The 25,651-nt window shown below is 39.7% G+C and overlaps 1 protein-coding gene across 2 annotated transcripts; it reads left to right on the plus strand.

Annotated features, from left to right (window-relative positions):
• The first annotated feature begins 1,895 nt into the window (after window positions 1-1,895).
• Hddc2 (HD domain containing 2) lies at window positions 1,896-24,260 on the plus strand. Of its 2 annotated transcripts, XR_012448350.1 has the most exons (7): window positions 1,896-2,040; window positions 2,991-3,112; window positions 4,694-4,796; window positions 7,986-8,054; window positions 20,187-20,325; window positions 22,297-23,527; window positions 23,885-24,260. XR_012448350.1 is itself a non-coding variant. In XM_020182368.2 (6 exons), exons 1-6 carry the CDS (start codon window positions 1,969-1,971, stop codon window positions 23,980-23,982), a joined length of 603 nt encoding a protein of 200 aa, XP_020037957.2. In that variant the 5' UTR covers window positions 1,896-1,968; the 3' UTR covers window positions 23,983-24,239. The 2 variants fall into 2 exon arrangements, 1 of the variants encoding a protein (XP_020037957.2); XM_020182368.2 differs by lacking the exon at window positions 22,297-23,527 and having other exon boundaries at window positions 23,885-24,239.
• The last annotated feature ends 1,391 nt before the right edge of the window (window positions 24,261-25,651 follow it).

A 25,651-nucleotide genomic window follows, 5' to 3' on the forward strand; every position in this document is an offset into this window, starting at 1 on the left:
ATCCTATGCTGCCTCACTTCTGCAAGGTCATTGCCTGGTATACAGAGACATATACTGTTTGCACTCCATTGGTTGCTCAGAAAGTTACATCAGGGTGTTCAGGCAATACTCATTGCTTTCATCAAGGGACATCATTATGTGTGCTTTATTAAAGATACCTGAGTAATGTCAGTCGTTTAAGACATCTGACACTCCTGGACTCTCTACCCTCTCTCCTCAAAAAGGACATTCTCATATGGATAACTTCCTTTCAGTGCTAAATCTCACATAAGTAATAGGAACTATTTAAGACACTCCACTTCTATAAAAGTATATTTAAGATGCACAGATACACTTTATACTCTGAAGAGCCACTTTGGCCTGCATATTGACTGTGATGGTTTCCAACCCAAGAAGCTCTGAAGGTCACACCAGAAGTTCTAATAGTGCAATTGAGGAAGGAAGTGGACAAGGACTATAAATAAACATACAAATAGAGATTCTCAACTCATGGGAATTTAATACTGCAAGACAGTCTGCTGAGGGGGGGTATCAGAAACTTGTGCCTTTGCAGCTTGTGTTTTGGTGATAGAGTTCCAAAAGTGACTTTTGTGTGTGTGTGTGTATTGTCAGAGACAACCCAGTGCCTCAAACATGCAAGCACTCTAACATCTCACCAAATCCCCAGCTGTTAAATATTTCTTCAGAGCTGCCTTTACAGTATTGGATGCTGCTCATGGTTGCTAGCTATTTTAGGTTCCATAAAAGCTATTCAGCAATTTTCTGTACCAACAACACAACTTTTCTAGCACAGTTCCTGGTACAGTATTCTGGAGCCGGTTGAACGGATAACAGACCTACAAACAACACAAGAAGCAATGACAACTTTATCTAATTTATCATAGAATCACCAGCACATGGTGCTAGGTATGTAACAGGCATTTCTGTTGTGGATGAAAAAAAAAAGTGAATTCCTATTTATTCCCACTCTCCTCCATTATCCTCTCTCCTGGAGTTTGTCCTCAGTTTGTCCATTTAAAATCAGGTAGAATCAAAATAGATAGTTGAGGCAGAGGCTGACCATCTTTTCAGAGTAGGGGATTCTCCAGCACTTGAGGTGTGGTGATTTCGCTGGGGGCTGACTCTTACTCTCTAGCCCATCTACTTGCTGCCTCCAAAGTCTCCCAGTACTCTTGCCACTCCTAAATTTTCCCTCCATAGTACTTTCCTAGTGCCTCTTAAAATGCGTACGACTTTCCCGCTTTGAAGCACAGTTCCGTATCTCTTTCCCCCACTTCGATGCTGAGATCCAGAAAGGCAAAATTTGATCCACTGTTGCACAGCCTTTCTCCAAGCACACCCCTACCGCTGTCTCCCCCGGAACTGTAATCCCTGAAATAGTTTGATGGAGTTACTTAAGTGGAGTTTAGTAAACACGAATTGAGTTGCTTCATATGTACCAAGCACGTGTTTGCCAAATGCCCAAGTGGCCTCCTTCAAGGCCAGGAAGGTGGGGCACTGGGTAGAAAGACCTGAGAAAACCAGCAATGAGGAAGCTAGGCAGAGAAGGAGGGAGTTGCGGGTCAAGCAACCATATAAAAGGGAGGAGAGAGGGGGTGGAAGGAGGAGGGAGGGGATGGGAGAGGGAGGGGAGGAGGAGGGAGGGGATGGGAAAGGGAGGAGAGGAGCGAGAGAGCGAGAGCAGTGATGAAGGAGGAGGAGCGAGGGGAGGGCGGGCAATGGAGGGGGAAGAGCGAGGGAGGGGCTGGGCGGTAGAGGGGAAGGGGCGGGGTGAGTGAGGGAAAGGAGTGATGGAGAGAGGGGGATGGAGAGGGACGGCTGGGGGGGCGGGGCGAGGGAGGAGCGGAGGGGGCGGGGCGAGGGAGGAGCGGAGGAGGCGGGGCGAGGGAGGAGCGGAGGGGGCGGGGCGAGGGAGGAGCTTCAGGCGGCGTCGCGCTGCCTGCTCCGCCCCGCGCGTGTTGGCACCACATGGCTTCCGCCTCGTCTTCCTCCGGGGCCCGGCACCTGCTGCAATTTCTGCGGCTGGTGGGGCAGCTCAAGGTGAGCTGGAGCGGCCAGGAGCGACTTTGGGCCGCGGTCTTCCCTCCTCCGCCCTCCCCGCCGTGCGGGGTTCGGGACGCGAAACGCCGTCCCCGCGGCCTGGTCGGCGGGAAGAGCAGTCGCGCGAGCCCCCGAGGGCCGAGCCGGTTCTGTGCTCGAGCGCCCGCGGCTCTCAGATGCCGAGTGCCTTGCGTTAACTGCCTCACAGGAGTAAGGAGACTTCATTTCCACGGAGGATTTTACATCACGCCAGAATCATCACGTGCCGCCCTCCCATTGCAGTTACTGACTTTGCAGAAGCTCCCCAAGTTCAAGTCAGATCATCTGTTTTCATGCCTTGAGACTAGTGTTAGTAACATTCTTTGGAAATGTACAGTTCTGAGAAAATGCAGTCTCACAAGATCACACTGAGTAAAAGGACGGGGCCACGACTAGTGGTGGAATGAATTGAACCTCCAGCCTAGGGCTTTCTATTTGTCTAGGATGGGATTGTTTGAAGGCAAAATGCTAACTCTTGTGGTTAGGAAAAATGCAGGGTTTCTTGTTGTTTTGTAGAGACGGGGTCTTGCCATGCAGCCTAGGCTGGCTTCCAACTTCGGATCTCCAGCCTCAGTTTCCTGAGTGCACCACCCACCACACACAGCTCCCATTTTCTTTTCTTTTTTTTTAAATGTCTAAAATCCTCACATATGTCTGTCCCATAATTAGCTTCAGTAACATGGGGTAACTTGGCTGTTGGGCTTTCATATACTTGTGAGTTACTTCTTGCTTGCTCCCATTTCATTCTTTGACCACACTAGTTATTTGATTACAGACGTTGATCATTTTGGTTAGTTCAGTAAAGCATTTTTAATAGGTTCTGAAACCGTGACTCTGGGCATCTCTTGAAGAGCATAGTAGGTAGTTCAAATACCTGCTGTTGTAAAGTTTTTATTCTTTGTATCGATTAGAGAGTACCACGGACTGGCTGGGTGTACAGAAATGTGGAAAATCCAGAAAGCGTATCAGATCATATGTACCGGATGGCAATTATGGCTATGGTGACCAAAGATGACCATCTTAACAAAGACCGGTAAGCCGATCTAGCTTTGATTTGTGTGAGAGTCTTTAGTCTGTGGGTGTACACCATTTTTAATGAGTTTGGCTTCTGACAAATTCTGATAGGTTAGTTTATAAGTCAAGAAAAATTATTTCAAGCCTACTATTCAGGATAAGGGAAGTGGAACTCTGTGTGCTTTAGTCGTTATAAACTGCAATGTGGGTTTTTTGTTAATAGAGCCTTCCTAGGTCTCAGAGGAAATATAAGTATGGTGTTAGGGCCTTGAAGGTGTGTGTTATATCATTATATTCATTTACTATTTGTTTTTATCCAGCCCTTTTTGTGAATAGTAGCACCTATTTGCAAGGTGACTTTAGAGTTGTATGTGAAGAATATAGCTGAAAAACAGGTAAGCAGCTCCTCTGCTTTAGTCAATGAACAAGGGTTTAAAATGCTTTTGGAGCACATGACAAAAGTGTACATATAAGACAGTAAAGGAATTAGATGGACCCAAAGCAGCTCCTTTAAAAAAAAAAATCACAAAAGAAGTTAGAAGTTGTGGTAAAAAATTTGCAAAGTATTCTGAAAGTTCAGGAGATCACCTATTCTTGGTTGGTCTTCATGGAGGAGATGCATCTGAGTTGAGCTCTAAACAGTTGGTGCAGGTAGAGAAGTAGTACAAGTATGCCGAGAGAAGGGCATAGAAACCAAAGCCCTGAAGGTAGGAAAGCAGAGGAACATCTTGGAAATGAGAAGGAAATCAATTTGATTGTAACAAAAGGTTCATTAGGGAGCCAGGAGAGTCCTGTAACTCAGCAGATGGTGTGGAGCTAAGAAAATTTTTGTTCAGTAGTACTAGATGAAAGTGAGTTAGATAAAGATGAATGAACTCAGTCTGAGATTTGAATTGGATGAGAGAGACTTAGGGCAGTGAAACCTAAGAGGAGGCTGTTAGGTAATAGTGGGAACATAAAGAAGATTGGCCGTCTGGGGCCTTCACCTCATTGCTTGCCTTTGGTATTCGGATGATGGTCATTATTACTAATCATAGCCATGTGTCAGGAACATAATGTATCAAAATTAATTTTCACATCAACTTTATGAAGTATCATTACTTTTTTACACATGATAAAATGTATGGTGACAAAATTGAGCACTTAAATAATTTTGCAAAGGTTACCTAGCTAGTAAGAGATGGTTCCTAATTCAAATCCGTATCTTTCCAGCTGTACCATTTATCCTATAAACTGTTTTATTTTGGCATTTAACTAGAACATTGGGGTAAGGATCATTTCTAAATCTTGTATCTGCTATAAGCAGATCATCTGTAACTTGAAGTTATGAATCTCTTAAGATGGGATTTGCAAAACCAGCCATTAAAAAAAAATTAGTGCACTTTTCCCTGCACTCCCAAGTATTGCGTTGAAAATTCACTAGCAGTTTTGATTCAGAACAGTTATAGGCTGGTGGGATATAGTTACTTTTAACACTGTATTAAAATATTCTATGAGGACGGAGAAAGAAAAATACATTATATAACTTCAAAATGCTGTAGAAAAGAAACTTGTAGTGAATATCATTCTGTGTAATTATTCATTATTTCTTGCTGTTCAGATGTATACGCCTAGCCCTCGTTCATGATATGGCAGAATGCATTGTTGGGGACATAGCACCAGCAGATAACATCCCCAAAGAAGAAAAACATAAGCGAGAAGAGGTCAGTGTTGATAATTGACTCTGTAAAAGAATACCAAGAAAACCTGTTACTGAAGTAAAATTAAGTTCATGAGACCTATAAGGAGGGATCCACCTACAAAGACATAGTGTTCGGTGTCTATGGAAAGGGAAGGTTATACAGGATATGTTTAGAGTTTTAGGGCCTTAGATAGATCCTAAAGAGATGGCTCTTACAAGATGATAGGCAACTAGTTGGGATTGCATAGTTTAGGACTTAATAACTTTGGATTGGTGGGAATTAGTGAGGGAAGGTCTTAAAAAGAGTCTTAAAGAACAGGCTGTTAGTGCTTACTGTTTTAAGTGGTTTACAGATTTCCTAGAGTAATCAGCAATTGGGATTTGCTTATCCTCAGCCTTGTTTAACTAAAGAATAGGAATGTATGCCTGCTCCCAACCTTGTTTAACACAGGGACAGACAGTCATGCTGACTTCAATTCTTAATAATATTCTAATAGTATGGTGTTCATTAGAATAATGGAAGTATCTGGAACTTAAGTGAATTTGTGGAAATTCTCCACACTAGTTTAGCTCTTTGATGAGAACTTCTCTAAATCACAAGTACAATCATTATTATAATTATTATTTAGTAAATTTTAAAGTTAGTCCTTTAACTTAGAGGTTAGAAGTTTAAAAACAGAAAAACATTTGTATATTTTCATTTGGATAGTCAAGATAAAATATTAAATCAGTGTTAATTTGAGCTCTAAACCCAGAGCCAAGGGCCAAAGAACAGAGGCTAAAAAAATCTAAGAGCGCTTTATAAAATGGTGACTAGCTGGTTTCCAGTTCAGAGATAATTGTAAACAATTTTTATTGTAGATGTTAGAGATTGGTACTAATCTGCTTAGTAAGAGAGCCTTTACTGAGATGGTTTAGCAGAGCAGGTGGACTTAAATAGCTGTTTGCAGACTTGACAGCATCTACAGCTCAGTAGCTAATAGATTTTTTTGCCCCTCTCAAGGCAAGAAGATCCACAAAGAATTAAGAGTTCTAACTTAGGATTCCTAACCCACCCTAAAATATAAGCACAAGGGGAATAGTATAAGGAATGCATTCCTTTTCTTGCCAAAAGACAGATCCAAAATATGGGTTAGCCATCATGATAGTAGAAGTCGGGGGAAGCTAAGGAAATATTTCTCTATATGAGAGTAAGAATTCATGAATCAAGAATTCCTAGGTTGGTTGTGGAATTAATACAAAAAATTTTTTTGCTCACAATTTTGAGTTGCAGAAAGGAGTTGGCACTTGAACCCGAGGATGGTGAGTAATGTTGAGTAATAAAAGATGATGTAGAAGAAATGAATGGGGAAAAAAACTCCTCAGTTATGCAGCTCTTTTGAGGATGATAGTTTTATTCATGGGTAAATCTGGACATTGTAGAGGAGAAATTATACTGAAGTACCAGAGGGTCATCAAACACCTAAAAGTGAGAAGGTAAAGGGAAATGTAACAGAAAGGAATTAAAAAAGACTAACTGTCCTGGAGATGCAAGTAATTGTTCTACAGAGGAGCAAGTCAGAACCTTCTGGAGAAGAACCATAGTCAATGTGAAGGATCTCCAGCCATTGGAGGTGAGGTAGACCTACTGCTGTCTTCACAGAAGTTGGGTCCTGTCTAGTGTCACCCCATGGAGGGGCACAGGGACCTGAACAATTAGAGGATACTGCTGTCTTTGTTGTTGTTGTATTTTGGCTAGGACGAAAATCTTTCTGGCCTAATTAAGCCTTCTGGCTGCTGCCCACTCCTGCTGATTCACAGGAGAATGAATGTCATAGGCAGAAGGGAGCAAGGAAATAGCTCAAAGAACATCAAGTTCTTGGCCAAGAAACCCAGGGCATGGAGAGCACTGATACTCCATTGCTTCTTCTTTTTGCTGGTCAGGATTTGAGAACAGGGAGGTCTGGGAGGCGAGCAATTCTGTATGCAGATGGTGTTTATGAATAAGATTCAGCTTTCTGAGCCATGCATTAAGATAATTAAACAGGACTTCTTGACCTGAGGTGAAACATGCATAATGAAAACCAGGAAGCATCATTTGCCCTGAGGCCATCAGCCTGCGCCAGCCAGCCTTTACACTGAGCAAGGAAAGAAGAAAAATATTTGGTAAATTGGAAGGCTGACTATTTTGGAGGTCAGGTTTTAAGATGAAAGGAAGAATGAGGACATAGAAAGCAAAACTCTGGAAGGGAGCCAAAAGCAATACTTATAGAAGGCGCCCTCCTAAACATGGTAACATAGAATTCTTATTATAACCTGAATTGGTCAGTGTTGACTGTCAAGGATCATCAGGAATGCGGGGATGGACCTAGCTGCTGGAATGTAGCAGTGGTGGGGTAATACACCTTTGCAAAGGGAAAACTGTTAAAGTAGAAAGCAGAGTCATGGTATGTATGGATCTGTGAGGGTTAAAGTGGCTAACAGCTGGGACCTGATCATGGGAGTAATCATGGCAGGATGGACAAAATGAAGAATAGAGCAAACTACATTTATAGAGAGGCCTTATATGTATAGGTTATAAGCACTTGATGTGTATTAATTCTCAGTTATCACAGTAACTCTTTGTTATCACAGTAGTCCTCTTAGAAAGGTATCAGTTTTATAAATGAGAAACCTGTGGACAAAGAGGTTAAATAACTTACTCAGGGTTCTACAGCTAGTAATCCACAAGCTGGTCACTGTCTACCTGTGTGGCACTGGATGGTGATGGAGAATTAGGAAGGACCGGGTTAGGCACAATGGAAGAACTACTTGGACAATTTTCAGCTTGAGGTAAGAAAGTGCTTTTTGTCAATGCTGCCTAAAGTCCATATGGCAGCTTCTTGAGGTGCTGGGTCCCCTACCACTGGGCATGTTTGTGGAGAGAGGACAGAAGTGTTCTGTGATAAAACCTGTGAGTCTGTGAACCTACAAAAATGTATATCTTCCTTTATGTTAATGGCAGTAATTGCCTCCTTGTATAGTACTTTACATTTTCAATAAAATCATAGTAATAATAGAAAATAAATATGATACTTTACAAAAGGAATTTTGGTACCAATAGAGGTTCATTTATTCTACTGTCCCTTTGCGATTTATTTGTAAGAATTTGAGCCCCTCATTTAGCTTTTATAGACTAGTTGTTAACTTTGGTAAATGTGAACATGATGAAAGTAATGGTTTGATATTTCAGGAAGCTATGAAACAGATAACCCAGCTCCTACCAGAAGACTTCAGAAAGGAGCTCTATGAACTTTGGGAAGTAAGTACGTTGTTGGGTTACTTTTAATTTGTTGTTAGTGAATTTACATGGCTCATTGATGTTTTAGTTGCTGTGGATTATTTTAACAATCTGTCTCTAACTTATGATCATCTGGTTTGTGTCTGTTTCTCATGTCCCAGCTGCTGCAGAAATTTTCCTGGCTGATAGCAATTGTTCTTTCTTCATAGTCCCCACCCTCCACAATGCCTAATATGGCTCTCCACTCAGCCCCTGGATTTCCTGCTATTTTGTTCATAGCCACTCACCCATTTCTAGTTCTTAAGAGGAACATGGCTTTGGGATAGTTCTGAATTGTGATTGAATCTCATCTCACCTCTTCCTGGTCTGTGACCTTGGGTACCTTCCCCTTAGTGAGTCTGTTGCCCATCTATAAAACGTTGAAAGGTCGTTAGGGCTGAATGATGTCAAGTGAAGTGCTGCTGTACTGCCTGGCACAGAACTGGGCCCATTCAGTACAGAGGCTCTCTCCTTGATACCTTCCTAGTGCTGCTAATGGCCGTGGGAAGTTTGGCTGGAAGGAAAGGGCAAAAAGAGTGGAAAGGACAGGATAAGTTGTTTTCTCCCATTGTTTCCTTTTCTTAGTGTTGTTTTTCATTTGTGAGGAGAAAAAAGTCCCTCCTTTCTACTATATCTTCTCATGTCTGTCCAGTGCACATTGGTCCTGTCTTGCTAGAGCCCCTAGATCTATGTTCTTTCCTGCACTTGGACAGTCCTGCTTTCCACTCTCACTTTTCACATTTTCTTCCAAGCCCTCTCACACTCCTCCTGCCTTCAGAGACTTCACCTTCTCTTTCCACACAGTCAGGCCCCCATCCTGCCTCTTCCCTGATCTTCCAAAGCTTACAGAGGTTTCTTTCCTACTGCCTCATGGGTCAGCTCATCTTGGGAGTGAGATAGGTAGTGCCTGGAGTTGAAACCCTGAACAGATCTTTCTCCTAGTAGAAATGTCATGTTACCCAGTGTCATATTCTGTAGTGTACTGTCTCATTTCTGTGGTTTGTCTTGATTATGGAATAAAGTAACCCTTGTAAGGCGTAGAGTATGGTACAAAGATGGCCAGACAGACACGGTTCTGAATCGCAACTCCTGTCTACACACCTATGGGTGAGTTACTCTACTCTAGTTGACCTTTTTCTCCTTTAGAGGATGAGAGTCATGTGAGTCCACATGTTCATATCCACAGTTATGAAATTCAAAACATTTAGGGAACCAGCTTTTAAAAACTTGGCATGCCTTGAACTTATCTATCAGGTATGAACCTGAGCCACCATGAAACTTTTAGAGTCATCATTCATTCCTCTTGCTGTGAAAATTAATTTTTTGATGGAAAAATATTCATCTTTTTGATAGCTAAGTGGTACCCTAGACCCCACTAGAGGTATTCTGCTATACAGATTTTATGTACCATGCTGTTTTTCTAAAATAAAAAAATGCTGAAATCCAAAACAGTTCTGGTACCAGGGTTTAAGATGAGAGATTATAAACCTTTAATACATAGCTTATTGAATCATTATGAGAATTAAATCTGGTAAAGTATGCATGATATCTAGTCTGGAGTTTGCCACAGGTAGTATCTGTTATAGTATACAGTTTCTTTAGGAAAAAGTATTTCTTGGCTCAAAGCTTATACTTTCAAGTAGCTTTTAGAGCATGCTTTGTAAGGTGGGAATAACAGAGTGGAGTTAGGTTGTATGTCATTCATATAAAGAAAAAGAAGTGGCACCCAAATTTATGAAACTAATCCTGTTGTCTCTTAAGGAAAAAACACTTTCAGAATTTCAAAAGCTTTTGCAGGAATTTGTCCCTTTGTGCCTCCTAATTATTGTAAATACAGTGACAGTATCCATAAAGTTATTTTCTTAGTTGGCTATCAGCAACTGGCTAAAAATTTAGCTCAAGTAGACTAAAATACTACTTGAATTAAAATAGTATCTTCCATATAGAACACTACAACAGTAACTTAGAAAGGCTTTGGATTTGAAAGAAATGCAAAACACAGAGAATTAAAACTTGATAACCTCATACAGGTAATAATTTTACTATCTTGATCAAGCTTATTAAAGAAGATTTCTATCCAAAAGCACTAGGAAAGGATCCTTTTCTTGCCTCTGCCAAGGTTGCAGTCCTTGGCATTCATTGACTCACAGACACATCATTTCAACTCTGTCCCTTAGTCATGTAGTGACTGTGATTATATACTGTGACTATATACATGTCCAAATTTCCCTCTATTGGATTAGGACACATTCTAATCCAATATGACTTTATTACTTCTGCAGAGACTCTGTTTTCAAATAAAATTGTAGTCACAGGTCACATTTAAGGTTCTAGATAGACATGAGTTTTTCAACAAAATATAATAATATATGATAGTATATATAATATATTTTTTTCATTATTCAAATTCAGTGTTAGGATATGGGCTTCCAGAGTTAAAACACTGGCTTCCTTGTTTATTAGCTCTATAACCTTAGGTAACTTACTTAATTTTTCCATGACTCAGTTTCTTTATCTATAAAATGGCAATAACAATATATATATATATACACTTATATATATTCACACACATTTATATATATACATGTATATACATTATACAGTTGTTGGAATTAAAGTAATATATGTCAGACACTTAGAATACTGACTGGCACATAGCAAGCCCTGTTTTTTTTCTGTCTCTAGTCCATATATTCTATTTTTCTCTGTCTCTATTCCTTATATCCTGATTTTGGTTTTAGAAAATATGGTCATTCTGTACTTATGAAACTAAGAATAATACTAGCTCCATAGAACGTACCAGTTGATTGATCATTGAAATGTGATCATCACAGCTATTCACCACTACAAACACCTATCAGCCCAGAGGGTCACATCCATTTAAAGTAGTCTGATATCCTTGATTATAATTTATCTTTTACCATAGAAATGTGAATCAGATTTCAGCAAGCCAAGAGAAAACATGTTCACTTTTTTTCTGAAAGTATAGAATAATGTCTACCCTACCGCCTGTATTTCCTGTAAAGAAATACCTTTTGAGCCCCAAACCATAAGGAGCTACTCCCTTCATGCTAAATGCCTAGCACACTAACCTGTCCTTAGACTCTTTTCTACTCCACATTTTCTCTCCGCATTGTCAGAAGTTCAATCAATTGGAGATATGATTGGATTAACTAGTACACCTTTATAAATGGGTTCCCGTGTATCCCTTAAACACAGATAGGGTTTGATGTAGAGCAACGTGAGGATCCTGGAACTCTTGAGCAAGCTCTTATTGGAAGACATAAATGACAGACTTCATAGATACGCTGGCCTTCACTGAGGGCCAGCATACTCCAAACAGGAGGCAGGATGCTCTTGATCTTGCTTTTTTCTTCCTTGTTATGGTTTGAATATGTCTCTCACAGGCTCATGTGTTGAATGTTCGGTCCTCAGAGAGGGTGCTATTTTGGCAGGTTTAGGAGGTAGGGCTTATTTGGAGGAAGTAGGTCACTAAGGGGATGTCTTTGAAGGTTGTACCTGGTTCCTGGTCCTTCTTTTACTCTTTGCTTCCTGTCTGCCATGAGGTGAATAGCCTTCCATGATATTCTGCCTCATGTTGGGCCAAGAAACACAGAGCCCTCTGAAACTGTGAGCCAGAATGAGTCCTTCTCTCAGGTTGTTTCTGTCAGGTATTTCGGTCACAGGTTTGTAAAAGTAACTAACAGAGAAAATTGGCACTAGAGAGGTGGGGTCATTGTTGTGACTGCACTTGACCAGGTGGTTCTTGAGCCTTTGGAGCTGGTTTATGAGAGGGATTTGAAAGTTTGGAGAAGTGGGCTGGAGAAAGCCTTTACATTCCGAAGTAATTCTAGTGAGGGCTCAGAAGACCAGAATGCCAACAGGAATGTGGACAGTGAAAGCCATGCTCATTAGGTTTCAAACAGGAACAAGGACTCTTATTGGGAATTGGACTAGAGGCCATTCATGTTGCATTCTGGCAAAGAATTTTGTCTATGTCCCAAGACTTTATGGGAGGCCAACGTGACAGACTAATTAATCTGATAGAAATTTCAGGGTAGTCCAGCATTCAAACTATGGCTTGCTTTTAGCCAAGTTTACAATGAGAATTTTGAGTAAAAAGCAGTGTTTAAAAGTTTGAAAAACTTACAGTTTGTATAAAGTTGGGGCCAAGGAAAGTGTGGCTGCCGAAGAGATTAGGGCCATTAAAAACAGCCAAGAACTTTGCATTAGGAAAATAGAAAGGATGCCTTGAGGGCATCTCTGGAATTGACCAGACCCCACTCATACAGCTTGGAGGGTATAAAAGTGTAAATGCATTTGAAAGACTTGCCTTCAATTAGAGAGAACTTCTGTGGTGCCCTTCTTGCACAGTGGGCCTAGGGAAGTATTGCCCTGTGTTCACTGCCCAGATACTAAGAGGTCACTGCAGCCATGGTATAACAGGGCCCAGTTGTTCCTTTAGCTGGCAGCAGACTTTGGTGTCTTTCACTTTGTGCTGGTTTTGTGGGCATGGAAAATGCAAGAGCTACAGGGTCATGGAGGCTTCCACCAGATTATAAAGGAAGGGTGGAGAAACCAGGCAAATGCGTAGAAGGGTTGGAATTCCCTACCTGCAACCCCCGAGCAGGTGACTTGTGAAGCTGTGAGGGTGAAGCCTAACCTGCAGTGGAGTCCCAAGGAAGTTGGAGATGCTAGGAATGTGGAATGACTGCCAAGGAAAGCAGTAAGCAGTTAGTGGAGATAGCTTGAGAACCCTCTGAAACTGTGAGCAAATAAATTCTTTATCCCATAGGTTGTTTCTGTAAAGTATTTTGTCACAGGGATGAAAATATTAAGACAAGGAGATTTGAAGGAGATATTAAGTTTAAAAAAATAGACACCAAAGTATAACATTTAATGATAAACACTTTAGTGATAAAATCAAGAAGATATTTAAGTGACTACTATGAAAAATCAAGGTAGTTGTTACTTTTGGAGGCAGAGAGGGAGCTGCATTTGGATCAGAGCACAGGGAGATCAGGCACAGGGATAGGCTTCTGGGGTAAGTGACATAAGTTCTAGATCTTGACTGGTTAGCAGTTACAGGGATGTTATCCTTGTAATACCTCATTATGCTATCCATTCCTCATTATGCTATCCATTGGTTTTGCAAGGTTTTGGGTGTTTTGTTTTTCAATAAAAATTTTATTGAAAATAAAAATGGTAGAAGATCATGAGCATTGCCATGAACCTGTTGAGCTTAGAGGCTCCTCTGGATATTTAGGTGGGGTTGTCCACTAGGCTGTTGGATTAATAAGTGTGGCGATTAGGGGAAATATTGTTCAGGAAATTATATGGAGTAATCAACATAAGGTCACTGAAACACAAGACAGCTGTAGAGAAGAGAAGTCTATGACACAGGTGCTGTGAGGCGAGCAGTGTCTGAAGAAAAGGAACACTTTCACAGACTCAAAAGAAACAGCCAGAAAGGCACAAAGAAAACCAGCAGAGAGTGAATCATAGACCTAAGAGATAAGACTTTGAGTAAGGGAGTGGTAGTCAAGGTGCCAGGTGGCACATGAGCAAAGAAGGGCTTGCTGGAATAAGCTAAACAGAGGCTGCTTGCGATCTTAACCAATAGCAGTGACTGGTAGGGCTGGCAGTTACACTGGTGGGCTTAGAGCAAACAGAGGTAGGGAGTATGATGGACAACTTCTTACCTGTTTGATAGTGAAGATAAGTAGGAAAGTGAAGCATCCAGAGGAGTTTACTGTAAAAAGGAGTTGTATGAACATATTTATAAGCTGATTTTAAAGCTGGAAAAGTTTCCACCTATACATCATTTACTTCCTCAGTGAAGGAAGAGGGAAGATTATTTGCTATAAAGTTAGGGAGAGGTGGCAAGGTAGATGCTTTCCTCGTTGCTTGGCTCTGTGTAGATTGGACTAGGGACCAAGGATAGCCTTCAAGACATGTCTCCAGTGTCCTACTTCCCCCATCTTCTAAAGTTTCTAGAATCTCCCACAGTGTTTTAATACGTGAGCCTGTGGGGAACAGTTCACATTCAAGTCATAATACTCCTTTAATCTGTGTTTCTTTCCTCCATCCATTTGTTTTTCTTGTAAGTTATTTGTTGAGGAATCTAGACATTTGGCCAGTAGTAAATCCCCCATACTCTGCATTTTGCCGGTTGCAGACTCAGATGGGGTTCGTGTTCCTCTCCTTTGACAAAACTGTCAGTGGGTGTCGGTTCTTTCATAATGAGGCACATAATGAGTGATTTTTTAAAATGCTCTGTCCTTTGGTCCTTTGAAATTACAGGACAGTAGAAGTCTTCATATTTTTACTTTGTCTTCATTTAGTAGCTCCTATGGGAAAGGTGAGTAAATACACTTGATGCTTTGTTGGCATCTGTGATAGCAGGAGTGCAGAGTATTCTAGCCTCATAGTGGACATGCTGTGTTTGCTTTGTTTTCTTGTTTCTTTGTTTTTAAATAGGAAATGATATTTTAACAGCACAGGCTGAACACTAGGAATGCTCATTGCTGAAACACATAATACTTATTAAATTCATCCTGCTGTTTCCAGGTCAGATTCAGTTCTGCGTGGCTTTTATTCAACCTCTTGATAATACATTGCATATGCTTTCTTTTGCCCCTTTCTGTCTTGATTATATAATACACAGACGATGCTAGTATTAGACTACCTTCTTTATCCACAAACTATCTCAGGATAATGATTATATATACCATCATCATCATTAATTCTGATTACTGGAAACAGTTTTCCTATACTGTCTTCATTCCCCTGCCTTCTTTTCTGGGGAGCAGTACTGGGGTTTGCACTCAGGGCCTCTTGCTTGCTAGGCAGGCACTATCCTCAGCTCTTTTTTTAAGTTACTTTTCAGGTAGGATCTCATACCTTTTGCTGGGGCTAGGCTGGAATGCGATCATCCTACCTACACCTCCCACAAAGCTGGAATTACAGACATGTACCACCATACCAGCTTGTTTGCTGAGATAGGATTTCACTTTTTGTCTGGGCTGGTCTCAAACTAATCCTCCCAATCTCTTGAGTAGCTGAGATGACAGACGTGAGCTACTGTACCCAACCACTTCCTGTTTTTTACAGTTGGACTATATAGTTTCAAAAATATAACCTCTGCACACTCTAACTTTTTCCTTTGAAACCTCATTTAGTCTTAGTTCTACACGTACTTGTTATTTACCACAGGGTGTTGAGCCTTTCTTCATGTATTTATGGGCCATTTGTTCATTTGAGAATTGTTTGTTTAGTCCATTTGCCCATTTATTTGGTGGGTTATTGATTGTTTGTGAAGTTAGTTTTTTGAGCTCCCTGTATGTTCTGGGTATTAATCCCCTGTCAGGAGTACAGCTGGCAAAGATTTTTCTCACATTCTGTAGGCTGTTTCTTTTGTCGTGCAGAAGCTTTTTAATTTCATGCTGTCCTATTTGTCCTTTCTTAATTGCTGGGCTGTTAGAGTTCTATTCATAAAGCTGTTACTATGCCTATATAATCTAGTATATTCTCCATTGTTTCCTGGATTAATTTCACCATTTCAAGCCTCATATTAAGGTTTTTGATCCACTTTGCATTAATACTAGTGCAAGGTGAAAGACTGGGATCTAGTTTCAGTCTTCTGCAGGTAGAGATCCAATTTTCCCAGAACCATTTGTTGAAGAGGCTGTCTTTTCTCCAGTGCATAATTTGATCTCCTTTGTCAAAAATCAAATGGCGGTAGATGGGTGGGTTCATGTCTGGGACTTCTGTTTCATTGGTCTTCATGCCTGTTACTGTGCCAGTACCATGCTGTTTTTATTGCTATGGCTCTGCAGTATCGTTTGAAGTCAGGTGTTGTGATACCTTCAGTGTTGCTCTTTTGGCCCAGGATTGCTTCAGCTATTTGAGATCTTTTGTGTTTCCATATGAACTGTAGGATTGACTTTTCTATCTTGGTGAATGTCATTGATATTTTGATACAAATTGGTTGAACAATTTTTGATACAAATTGGTTTCGGGGAGTATAGACATTTTCACAATATTGATTCTGCTGATTCATGAGCATGGGATGTCCTTCCATCTTCTAATGCCTTCATTGATTTCTTTCTTTAGTGATTTATAATTTTCATTGCATCAGGTTTTTACCTCCTTCATTAAACTTATTCCTATGTATTTTAATTTTGTTGAAGCTATTGTGAATGGTACTGTTTTCCTAATTTTTTCTGACTGTTCATTTTTTGTGTATAGAAATACAACTGATTTTTGTTTATCACTTTAGTATCCTGTCATTTTGCTAAACATGTTTATGAGATCTAAGAGTTTTTGGTTAGAGTTTTAGGGTCTTTTGGGCCTGTTTTCCTCCCCACTAAGGTTGTACGGGAACAAAATCCTGGTCTCTGCGGGGAGGGGTTTGGAGACTTAACCCTGATTAAAAGGTGTAGGGATTGGAAATTGAGTGTATGGGGTTTGGGCAAGCCTGACAATTCTTTAGAATGTGTGTTTGTATTGATCTTTTTGGGTTAATATCCTTGGGTATTTCATGTGTGTTTTTAACATATACCTTCAAATTTTTCAAAACCTTTTTTAATTGTGAAAGTTTTCCCAGAATTTAGTTTTGCTTTGCTTTTGCTTTCTTTGTTTCTGAGATGCCCCCATACATGTGTATGTTCTTCTTCATCTTACTTCAGTATTTGCCATCTTCTTTGAAATCCTTTATATATACTTCATTTTTTGACTTTCTAACTTAATCTGCTTTTTCAATTTCTGTTTCTTGTAAGACATTATTTATCATGTTTAATGACCCTTAGCTTTCTTATTGCTTAGTCTTTGCCCTCATTTCTACAATGAACTTTTCTTTTTTCTATTAATTCTTTTCTGGTTGTTCTTTCATGTCTTATATAGTTTTATTATTGTCTTTCAGTGGTTTTTGAAATAGGTTGTGGTATATTTGATCTCTCTCTTTTTAATTTGCATGTATCTTTCTGATGTGAATTGCCTGTGGAGGTTTTTTTTTTTTTTCAATACTGGGGATTAAACTCAAGGCCTTGTGCTTTTCAGATATGGCCTCACACTAATTTTTAAAATTACTTTTATTGGGATATTTTTGTTGTACATGGGTGATTCATTGTGACAATTCTGAATAGGTTTACAATGTACATTGGTTATCCTGCCCCTGGTCTCACACTAATTTTGACAGGGATAACCTCAAAGCTGATCCTCTGATCTCTCTACCTACCCAGTAGCTGGGACTACAGGTATGCACCACCACACCCAGCTTGTTTTTGAGAAAGGGTCTTACTAACATTTTCTCCAGCTATTTCCACTTCCCGAGGAGCTGGAATTACACCACCAAACCAAGCCCTTATTTTCTTTATCTTATGATAAGTTTGTATGGGATCTGACCTCTGTGCTTTTCTGTTGCTTTTTTTGATGTTCAATTAGTTTTTTAGATCTTTTGAAAGGAAACCTTGTTTATATCACTTTTTTCAGTTTCTTAATTTTTATTATTTTTAAATTGGCCATAAAATTGTATATATTTATACTGTGTACATGATGTTTTAAAATACATATATTTGGAATACCTAAATTGAGCTAATTAGCATATGCATTCTTCAGATACCATTTTTTGTTGCGAGAACAGATTGCTTTTTTAACTTCACTGAACTTTCTTTTCCATTCCTTTTTCATGTAATGGTAGAAAAATGGTGACTTGTTTTTAGAGGTTTCCTGACTTTGTTCCCCTTCCCTGTTTTTACTTGGGTCTTTTCTTATTTCATCTCTATAATCCTTATCCCACTCAATTTTGATTCTGTTCCCAGCATTTTCTCTTCATGTGGGTCCCTGTCCTGGATAAACACCTCAGGAAGTCAGACTATCTTTGGACTATCTTTGTGTAACCCCCATGTTCATAAGTGGGCAGGATCTCCCCCACTATTGGCCACTATTCCTCAAACGTCCTGTTGCACCCTGATACCTTCTCCCAACAGGAACTGATCCTGTGCAGGTTTGTGACTGGAGGTGGTTTGTCAAACTTGTATGAGAATGCCATTCCTCTTTGTTTTATTATAAGAGGTACCCATGAGATTTTTATTTCATTAATATTTTGCTCTGACAGTTTGTAACATCTACTTAGTTATTCAGGCCCGAAAGTCATTTTCAGCTTTCCCTCTCATTTCCTTTCTTATATTAGTTCCTTTGATCCTTAACATTTCTTAAATTCTCCCACATCTCCCCATCTTCACTGGTAATGTTACAGTGTTGGAACCGATTTCTCTACTTCCAGTGTAGCTATTATCCATACTGTAGTTAGAGTAATCTTTCTGAAATGCAGATCTGAACATGCTTCTTCCTGCTAGAAACTCTTCATTGATGCCTAGTAGCTGCAGGGTAAGCTGAGACACTGAGCAGAAACTGGAAGGCCTTTCACGCACTGGCTCTTGCCTCCAGTGTTTAGCCATTTCTCTTTCCTCTTCCTTCCTGAAACACTGGGTCTTATTCCATTAGAAACTACTTGCAGTAATTTCTCCAAATGCCCTGCATCCTTCTCACCCTTAGAGCTTGTCTGTAATATTATTCTTCCTGTTCTGCCTCCTTATTGGGAAATAAAATTGAAGAATGCCTTTACTATCATTTTTTTTTGAGGAGAAAATCCAACAATTTACATTTTTTAAGAAAAAGTCTATAAGTTCACTAGAATTTGCTATAGAATACTATATATTTCCTAACAGTCTTGAAGTATTTTTCTTACTTTCAGCTTTCAACAGAAATGAAATCCTTGAGTACTCCATTTCCTTTGGTTAAATCATGAACTGAATTTATTTAATATAACTATGAAACTGAATGTGAACAAATACTTAAATAAAACTGAGCCAGTTTTAAGTGCCTTTGAGATAAAGCAAAATATGTTAGAGTTCATATTTAAATTATTTCCCTGTATAATACTCAGTTATATCAACCCAAATAGTTGTTTTTATATGAATAAGACATCTAATAAAAACCAAGAAACCAGCCCAGCACTGGTGGCTCATGTCTGTAATCCTAGCTACTCAGGAGGCAGAGATCAGGAGAATCATGGTTCGAAGCCAGCCCAGGCAAATAGTTCTGTAAGACCCTATTGCAAAAAAACCTTCACAAAAATAGGGCTGATGGAGTGGCTCAATGTGAAGGCCCTGAGTTTGAGCCCCAGTGCCGCAAACAAACAAACAAAGAAACCAAGAAACCTTTCAGTGATTTGCCAAGAAAGCGTGACAGGCTTATTGTCTGAACACATCTGAAGTAGAATTACAAATTATAATTTTGCAGAGAAACCACTTGGGAACACTTTGTTCCTAATAGAAGAATAATCCCATGTAGCATTAATTGGGCCTTGTAGTTGTATGAATGTGTCATGCTGTAAGAAGCAGACTTCCTGGAGCTCTTTTATTTGGTCTGCACTGGGGAGTGAGGGACCAGTGGGAAGAGAAAAGATGAAAACTCTGTTCTTTTTCCACTGTCTTTACCACTCCCTGCCACCAAAACATGCACACAGAGCAATGCATGTAAAAGCCACAGATCTTTATTGTGTCCCCAATAGTCATAACCAGGAGGGACTTACTGTAGGTGGACACTAAGGACAGAGATTTCTAGGTAAAGTGGAAACCAAAAGGAAATTATAAAACTAGACATTTTCTTAAAGAGGAAAGGTAATAATCTGAAGTTAAAATAGGAGAGACATATAACCTTGAGAAGCATAATATGAAAAATCATCTTGAAGTTAAAAGTGTCTAAACTACCCAGGTGGATTAAAGAGTAATGATTTTGAAACAAAGACAGGATATTAAACAGAAAGAAAAAAAACTTGGAAGTGTCCAAGATGAACAAATGAGGCTGCCAAGGCATCTGGTGGAATATGTGGAATGATAAGTGTATCCTTCTTGTACGGACTCCTTCCTGGTGTTAAGCTGTGAAATTAATTCCTGGTGTTAAGCTGTGAAATTAAGTGAAGTGTCTGAAGGCTTTGTATAATGTAGCCAATACTGACTGTGCTTTTAGCTGTGACTCTGACTTTAGGAACGAGAATCAGAAGTTTCCTGGAGTTCCCTATTGGACATCCATAATTGTCCTCTTTCTTAGGAGTACGAGACACAGTCTAGTGCAGAAGCCAAGTTTGTGAAGCAGCTGGATCAGTGTGAGATGATCCTTCAGGCATTTGAATATGAAAATCTTGAGAACAAACCTGGGCAGCTGCAAGACTTCTATGATTCCACAGCAGGTAGGTACTCAACGAAAATCTGTTTTAGTTTGGTTTATTCTTAGTGCCAAGACTAATGGTGTGTTAATGAACCCTACCGTTGGTACCCTCTCCTGTGGAGCATCTAAAAACAAAATGGTAGGATTGCTGGGGAGAGGCCAGTGATGCTTAGGAACATTGCCACCTTGGAGCCTGAGCACTGTTCAAATTCTGCCTCTGCCACCTACCAGCTTTGTACCCCTGGGCAGTGTCCTGACCTCTCAGAGCTTTGACCTCACCTGAAAAACAGGGATCAAAAACAGGGATCATAATACCTTTCTTGAATCCAAGGTTGGTGTTTGAGATTCAAAATGTGAAAGGGCTCTGTCAACTGTAAGTGTTTTATAGTTAAAAGGTCATGGAAGATGAAGTTAAATAGAGATTTAAGACAGGAAAATCCTCATAGCTGAAGACACCTTCATCATTATTGTACTTTCAGCCCTGGAGTCAAACTGTGTAACCTCTAGCAAATTACTTAACTTCTCTGGCCTTAGTTTCTTTGTCTTTTCAGTAGGACTAATAATAACATCAATTTATAGGGTTGTTTCAGGATTTAGTGTGTTCAGAATATAGTAGATTAATTCACTTAGTGTACTTGGAACTGTACCTGGCACTAAGTACTAGCCAGCTGTCTTCATTTTGATATGTTCCAGAATGAGGAGCGGAGCACACTGTATTAGAGATGACTAGGGTTCTTTTTTTCCCTGGGAGCCCATCAGAGTCAGCTCAGTCTTCATCTCCCCTGAGAGTACTGCGAAGAGTAGCCTTTCTCTGACCTTTCAGGATCCTCATATGGCCTCTAAGTAGAGAAAAGTCTTAGTTCATAGACTGTGCTTCAAAATCTGATTTGCATTAGAATGAAGTTGATTCAGTTTTCCTTTTTCTCTTTCCCCTTTCCATTTTCTCTGCTCCAGACAAAGCCCTCATTGTTTCTTTATTGGACTGTTGTTATAACCTCCTCACTTAAGCTGCTGACAGGCTTGCAGATTCATCCTGCTTGTCTCAGAGACCTCCTTTGTAGACACAGGCATCCTGGTTATCTATGACTTTTTTTTTCCTCCAACTATTAGGGATCAAACTTGGCACATACTGGCCAAGTGCTCTACCACTGAGCTACAATCCCAGCCCCAACATCTTTATTTTAGAAACTTTCGTGGCTTTCTTCTTTCTAAAACAAAAGATTCTGACACTTTTGGCCCTGCAATTGAAGACCACCCATTTCTTTGGTCCATTGCCTAACCTCCCTATCAAAATTAACTGTTACCTTTTTGCTCAGTCTATACTTGATCCAGAGCTTGCCACAATCCCACAGTTCATTTTCTGATGTTCCTCTGTAGTTAATCTTTTGTTAGTCAGTTTCTGTTACTATAACAAAATGCCTGAGATGATCAGCTTATAATGAGGAAAGGTTTACTTTGGCTTACAATTTTGGAGGTTTAAGTCCATGTCTAATTGAGTCCTATTGCTCTGGGCCTGTGGTAGCACATCATGGTAGAGTGTGTGGTGGAGCAAAGCTGTTCATGTCATAGCCAGCACATGGAAGGAAAAAAAAAAAAAAATGAAGGAGCTGAGAACAACAGTCCCCTTTGACAGCACGATTCTACAGGCACCACCCCCCTTCATCCACTACCTTCCAATAGCACCACCCTGAGGACCAAGCCTTTAATACATGGGCCTTTTGGGGACATTCTAGATCTAAACTGTAGAACCCTCTACTTGATCCCTCCCACCTAATAGTAGATTGTTTGAGGGCCAAGACCAGCTTTGTTCTAATATGTCTTTAATACACAAGGTTTGCAAAAATGTTGGGTCATGCAAATTTGATATCTTATAAATGAGTGATCAAAAACCATGGCCTAAGACCCAACTTTGATTGCTGCCTATTTGTGTAAATAATGTTTTATTGAAACATCACATCCTTAATTTATGTTTTGTCTGTGCTGTTTTTTGCAGTACAACAATAGAGCTGAAGAGTTGCAACAGAAACTGTAGCCCACAAAGCCTAATGTGTTTATGATCTGGTTCTTTATACACAAGGTTTGCTGACCCGTGTTGTAAGCAATTATGGGGTTCAAAGATAGCATTTTTCACCAGTAATGTAACTACAATATAGGTTATGTTTATGTGGTTCTTTGCATTTTACAGTTACCTTTAAGTATATTCACAGTGAAAAATAAAAAATGAAACATGAAATAGTAGTAGAATCAAAAAGTGTGAGAATAGAAGGGTTAGTGGTTTAATTTCCACATTTTACTGAGGAAGAAACAAGCTGAGAAAGATGGTGACTTGCTTATGGCTGAGTTGAGATTAAAATTTTCTGCACTTTTGCTTTGGTGCACTGCTTCTATTTTTAAAAGTTAAGTAAAAATAATATAACTGATTTAAGAAATGGTTTCTCATTTATCTCAATAATCAGTGCTTAATTAAAGCAACCTTAAGACTCATGGAGACTGTGACTATTAGAAGGATTTGAAAGGGACATCAAGGCTTGAGTTTCAGTTTTCTCTCTAATTCACTTCACAACTTTGTGCTCTTTTTCTGTCTTTGCTTTCTGAATCCCTTTGTGTTGAGAAACAGCAGAGATGTGGTTGGTGGGGTGTCTGAGAGCAGGTGATGAGCCTCCAGAAGTGATTCATGGGCCAAGATACTTAGGGCCTCAGGGCAGCGTAGGACCCTGACTTGTGCTGAGTGAGATGTGAAAGCCCAGGAATAATTGGATCTGATTTGTGCTTAAAAGGGGACACTTGAGCTTAGAAGCAGTTGGGGGCTATTGCAGTGTGAGAAATGGTGGTTGTTGGGACCAGAGTGGTAGGTGTAGAGAAAGTAAGAAATGATCAGATCCTGGTATATGCCAAATGTAGACTTCACAGGATTTACTGAGGGATTGCATGTGGAGTGTTTGTGAGAGAAGTCAAAGGATTTTGGCCTGATAACTGGAAGAATGGAGTTGCAACTAGTTGGAAAAAGTAGGGAAAGAAAACCAGGGATCTCAGAAGCCAAGGGAAGGGAGTGTTTCAAGAAGGAAAGGGTCAGTATCAGACTTGGCAACATAGAGATAATTGATGCCTCAATAAGAGCAGGTTTCATGGAATGGTGGTAACAAGCCTGATTCAAGAGAGGATGGATTCTTGTTTACATCTGGAGATAGCCCAAACCCCTGGTCTTCCTACTTGTGTTTTTACAGGTAGGTACTATAACCCCCTTGTAATTAATTTGTTTTGGAATGAGCAGATTGGTTTCAGTTCTCTGGGCTCTCACACCTTAAGTTTTCCCATAATTCCTGGTAGATGTGTTCAGAGGCTGCCTGATGAAGTTTGCTCTAGCTCTGCCTAACTGATGGCTCTTTGATTTTTATACTTCTACTTGGTGGCACTTAGGGTGACAGGATAAAGTGATCCCCTTTGGCCCCTTCCAAAGGTCTGGAATGCTTTGGAATGAAGCATGGGTCAGATCATAGGACAAAGCCCCTTATGAGCCCTGGGATCAAGCTGGGGAACTTCATGTCTTCTCTTGTCAATATAGGAATCTTTTTTTTTTTCAGGAAAATTCAGTCATCCTGAGATAGTCCAGCTTGTTTCTGAACTTGAGGCACAAAGAAATGCAGAAATATCTGAGGCCACCAGTGAGCCGTACTCATGAGCTCTGTGTTTGTTGCTCCTTTCCTGTAATACATGTTTTGTTTTTCTGTTTCATGATATTGTGTTTTTGCCATTGTTGGTCAGATGATTTCTCCAGTTATGAGTCTGTTTATTTTCAATTGCCTGGACTTCATCAAGAAATATGATCTACTTATATACTAAATAAGCCACAGCATAGGAAGTGATCATGAAAACACCATGGATGAAGACTGGAAAAAGAGTGCCTTTTTTTTTTTTTTTAATGAAAAAACTGAATAAATATTCAACACCTTAAACTTTGAAATATTTGTTGGAATTTTTAAATTATCTTATTCTGACATGATAACCTTATGTTCCAGAAGGCCTCGACCATTTGAGGATAGCAAATTTTATTATTATGATTGCTTTTAAGAACAGATTCTTCTGTTGATGTAGTAACAGAGTCTTTAAAAAAGAAAATCACTCCCCAGATGAAATGCTGCTTCATTAGATGGTCACTTTCTTGAGTCGGATTGTTGAATTTCACTGCACCTGGCATCAGGCTCCTGATCATAGATTTTCATACCTGCTAATAGGTCCCACTCTTGACCCCAATCTTTTATCACTTGGAGATATAATATGGAGCATAAAATTTCAAGTGCCATGTGTCTTCCTCTTTGTATTTTACCATCAGATTTATAGATCTGGAGGCCTTGGTGGTAAGAACATTTATACCAGGTGAGAAGTACATAGTAGGGTACTATGTGACCTACTCCAGTGACTCCAGGTTGCTGGAGTCACTGGAGTAGGTAGGTTATATAGCAATCTGATTTCTCCCCCTCATCTCAACTTTCTGTATTGTTACATTTTTTTCTCTGGCATGAAAAAGCACATGTACAAAATAACCTCAGAAATGCTTAAGCATTTATAACCAAAAAGTTTTCTATGTCCCTAGAGTTTTATTTTGAATGTTTTGCCTGTGCAATTTTCATGAATAACTAACAATTCACAGAGACTTTGGAAGCCTCTACTGGGTCAGACGTTATACTGGTCACTTAATCATTATTTCAGTTTATCATCTTCCTATCAAGTGGAGGTTCACAATTAGTCCTAAACCTTGTTTCTGAGATAATGTGTTTTTTAAAAAGAAAAAAACTATAGTGTGTGAATAAAATCTTAACAAAATGCAGACCAATAAGAGAAGATAGATATTGAACCCAACGACAATGCTTACAAATATTTGAACATTACTTAAGATAAAAATTCTTTTTTTTTCTTGGAGGATACTTGCTACTTGCTTGGAATTGGTCTTCTGAATAACAAATGCTATAATTATGATGCAGAGTAAGTAAATATTCTTGAGTCGAACTCAACAAAAAAGAACTCCTTGTTACTGGTTTTCCCCTGTGGGTTGGCATTTCACCAGCTATTGCATAATTCTCAATCCCCTTGTATTTGAAAAAAATGTTGATTCCTCTCAAAGCTTTGTGGTGATATATGTTCTGGGGTAAATGACTGATGAAGTGTTTTGTGAAGAAACTGCCTCCATATTCAGCATTTTTGTGTACATAATTTTACAGTCTTCATATTGAAAGGTGAGAAGTGATTTCTCTGGAAGATTTACAGCTGTGGTTTGAAAATGGGGTGTGTGTCCCCTAAAGACTCATGTGCTGGAAGCATGTGTTGCAGTGTTGAGGTGGTGGAATCTCTGA

This window comes from Castor canadensis, chromosome 1 (genome assembly GCF_047511655.1).
Source record: "Castor canadensis chromosome 1, mCasCan1.hap1v2, whole genome shotgun sequence".
Classification (NCBI taxonomy): Eukaryota; Metazoa; Chordata; class Mammalia; order Rodentia; family Castoridae; genus Castor; species Castor canadensis.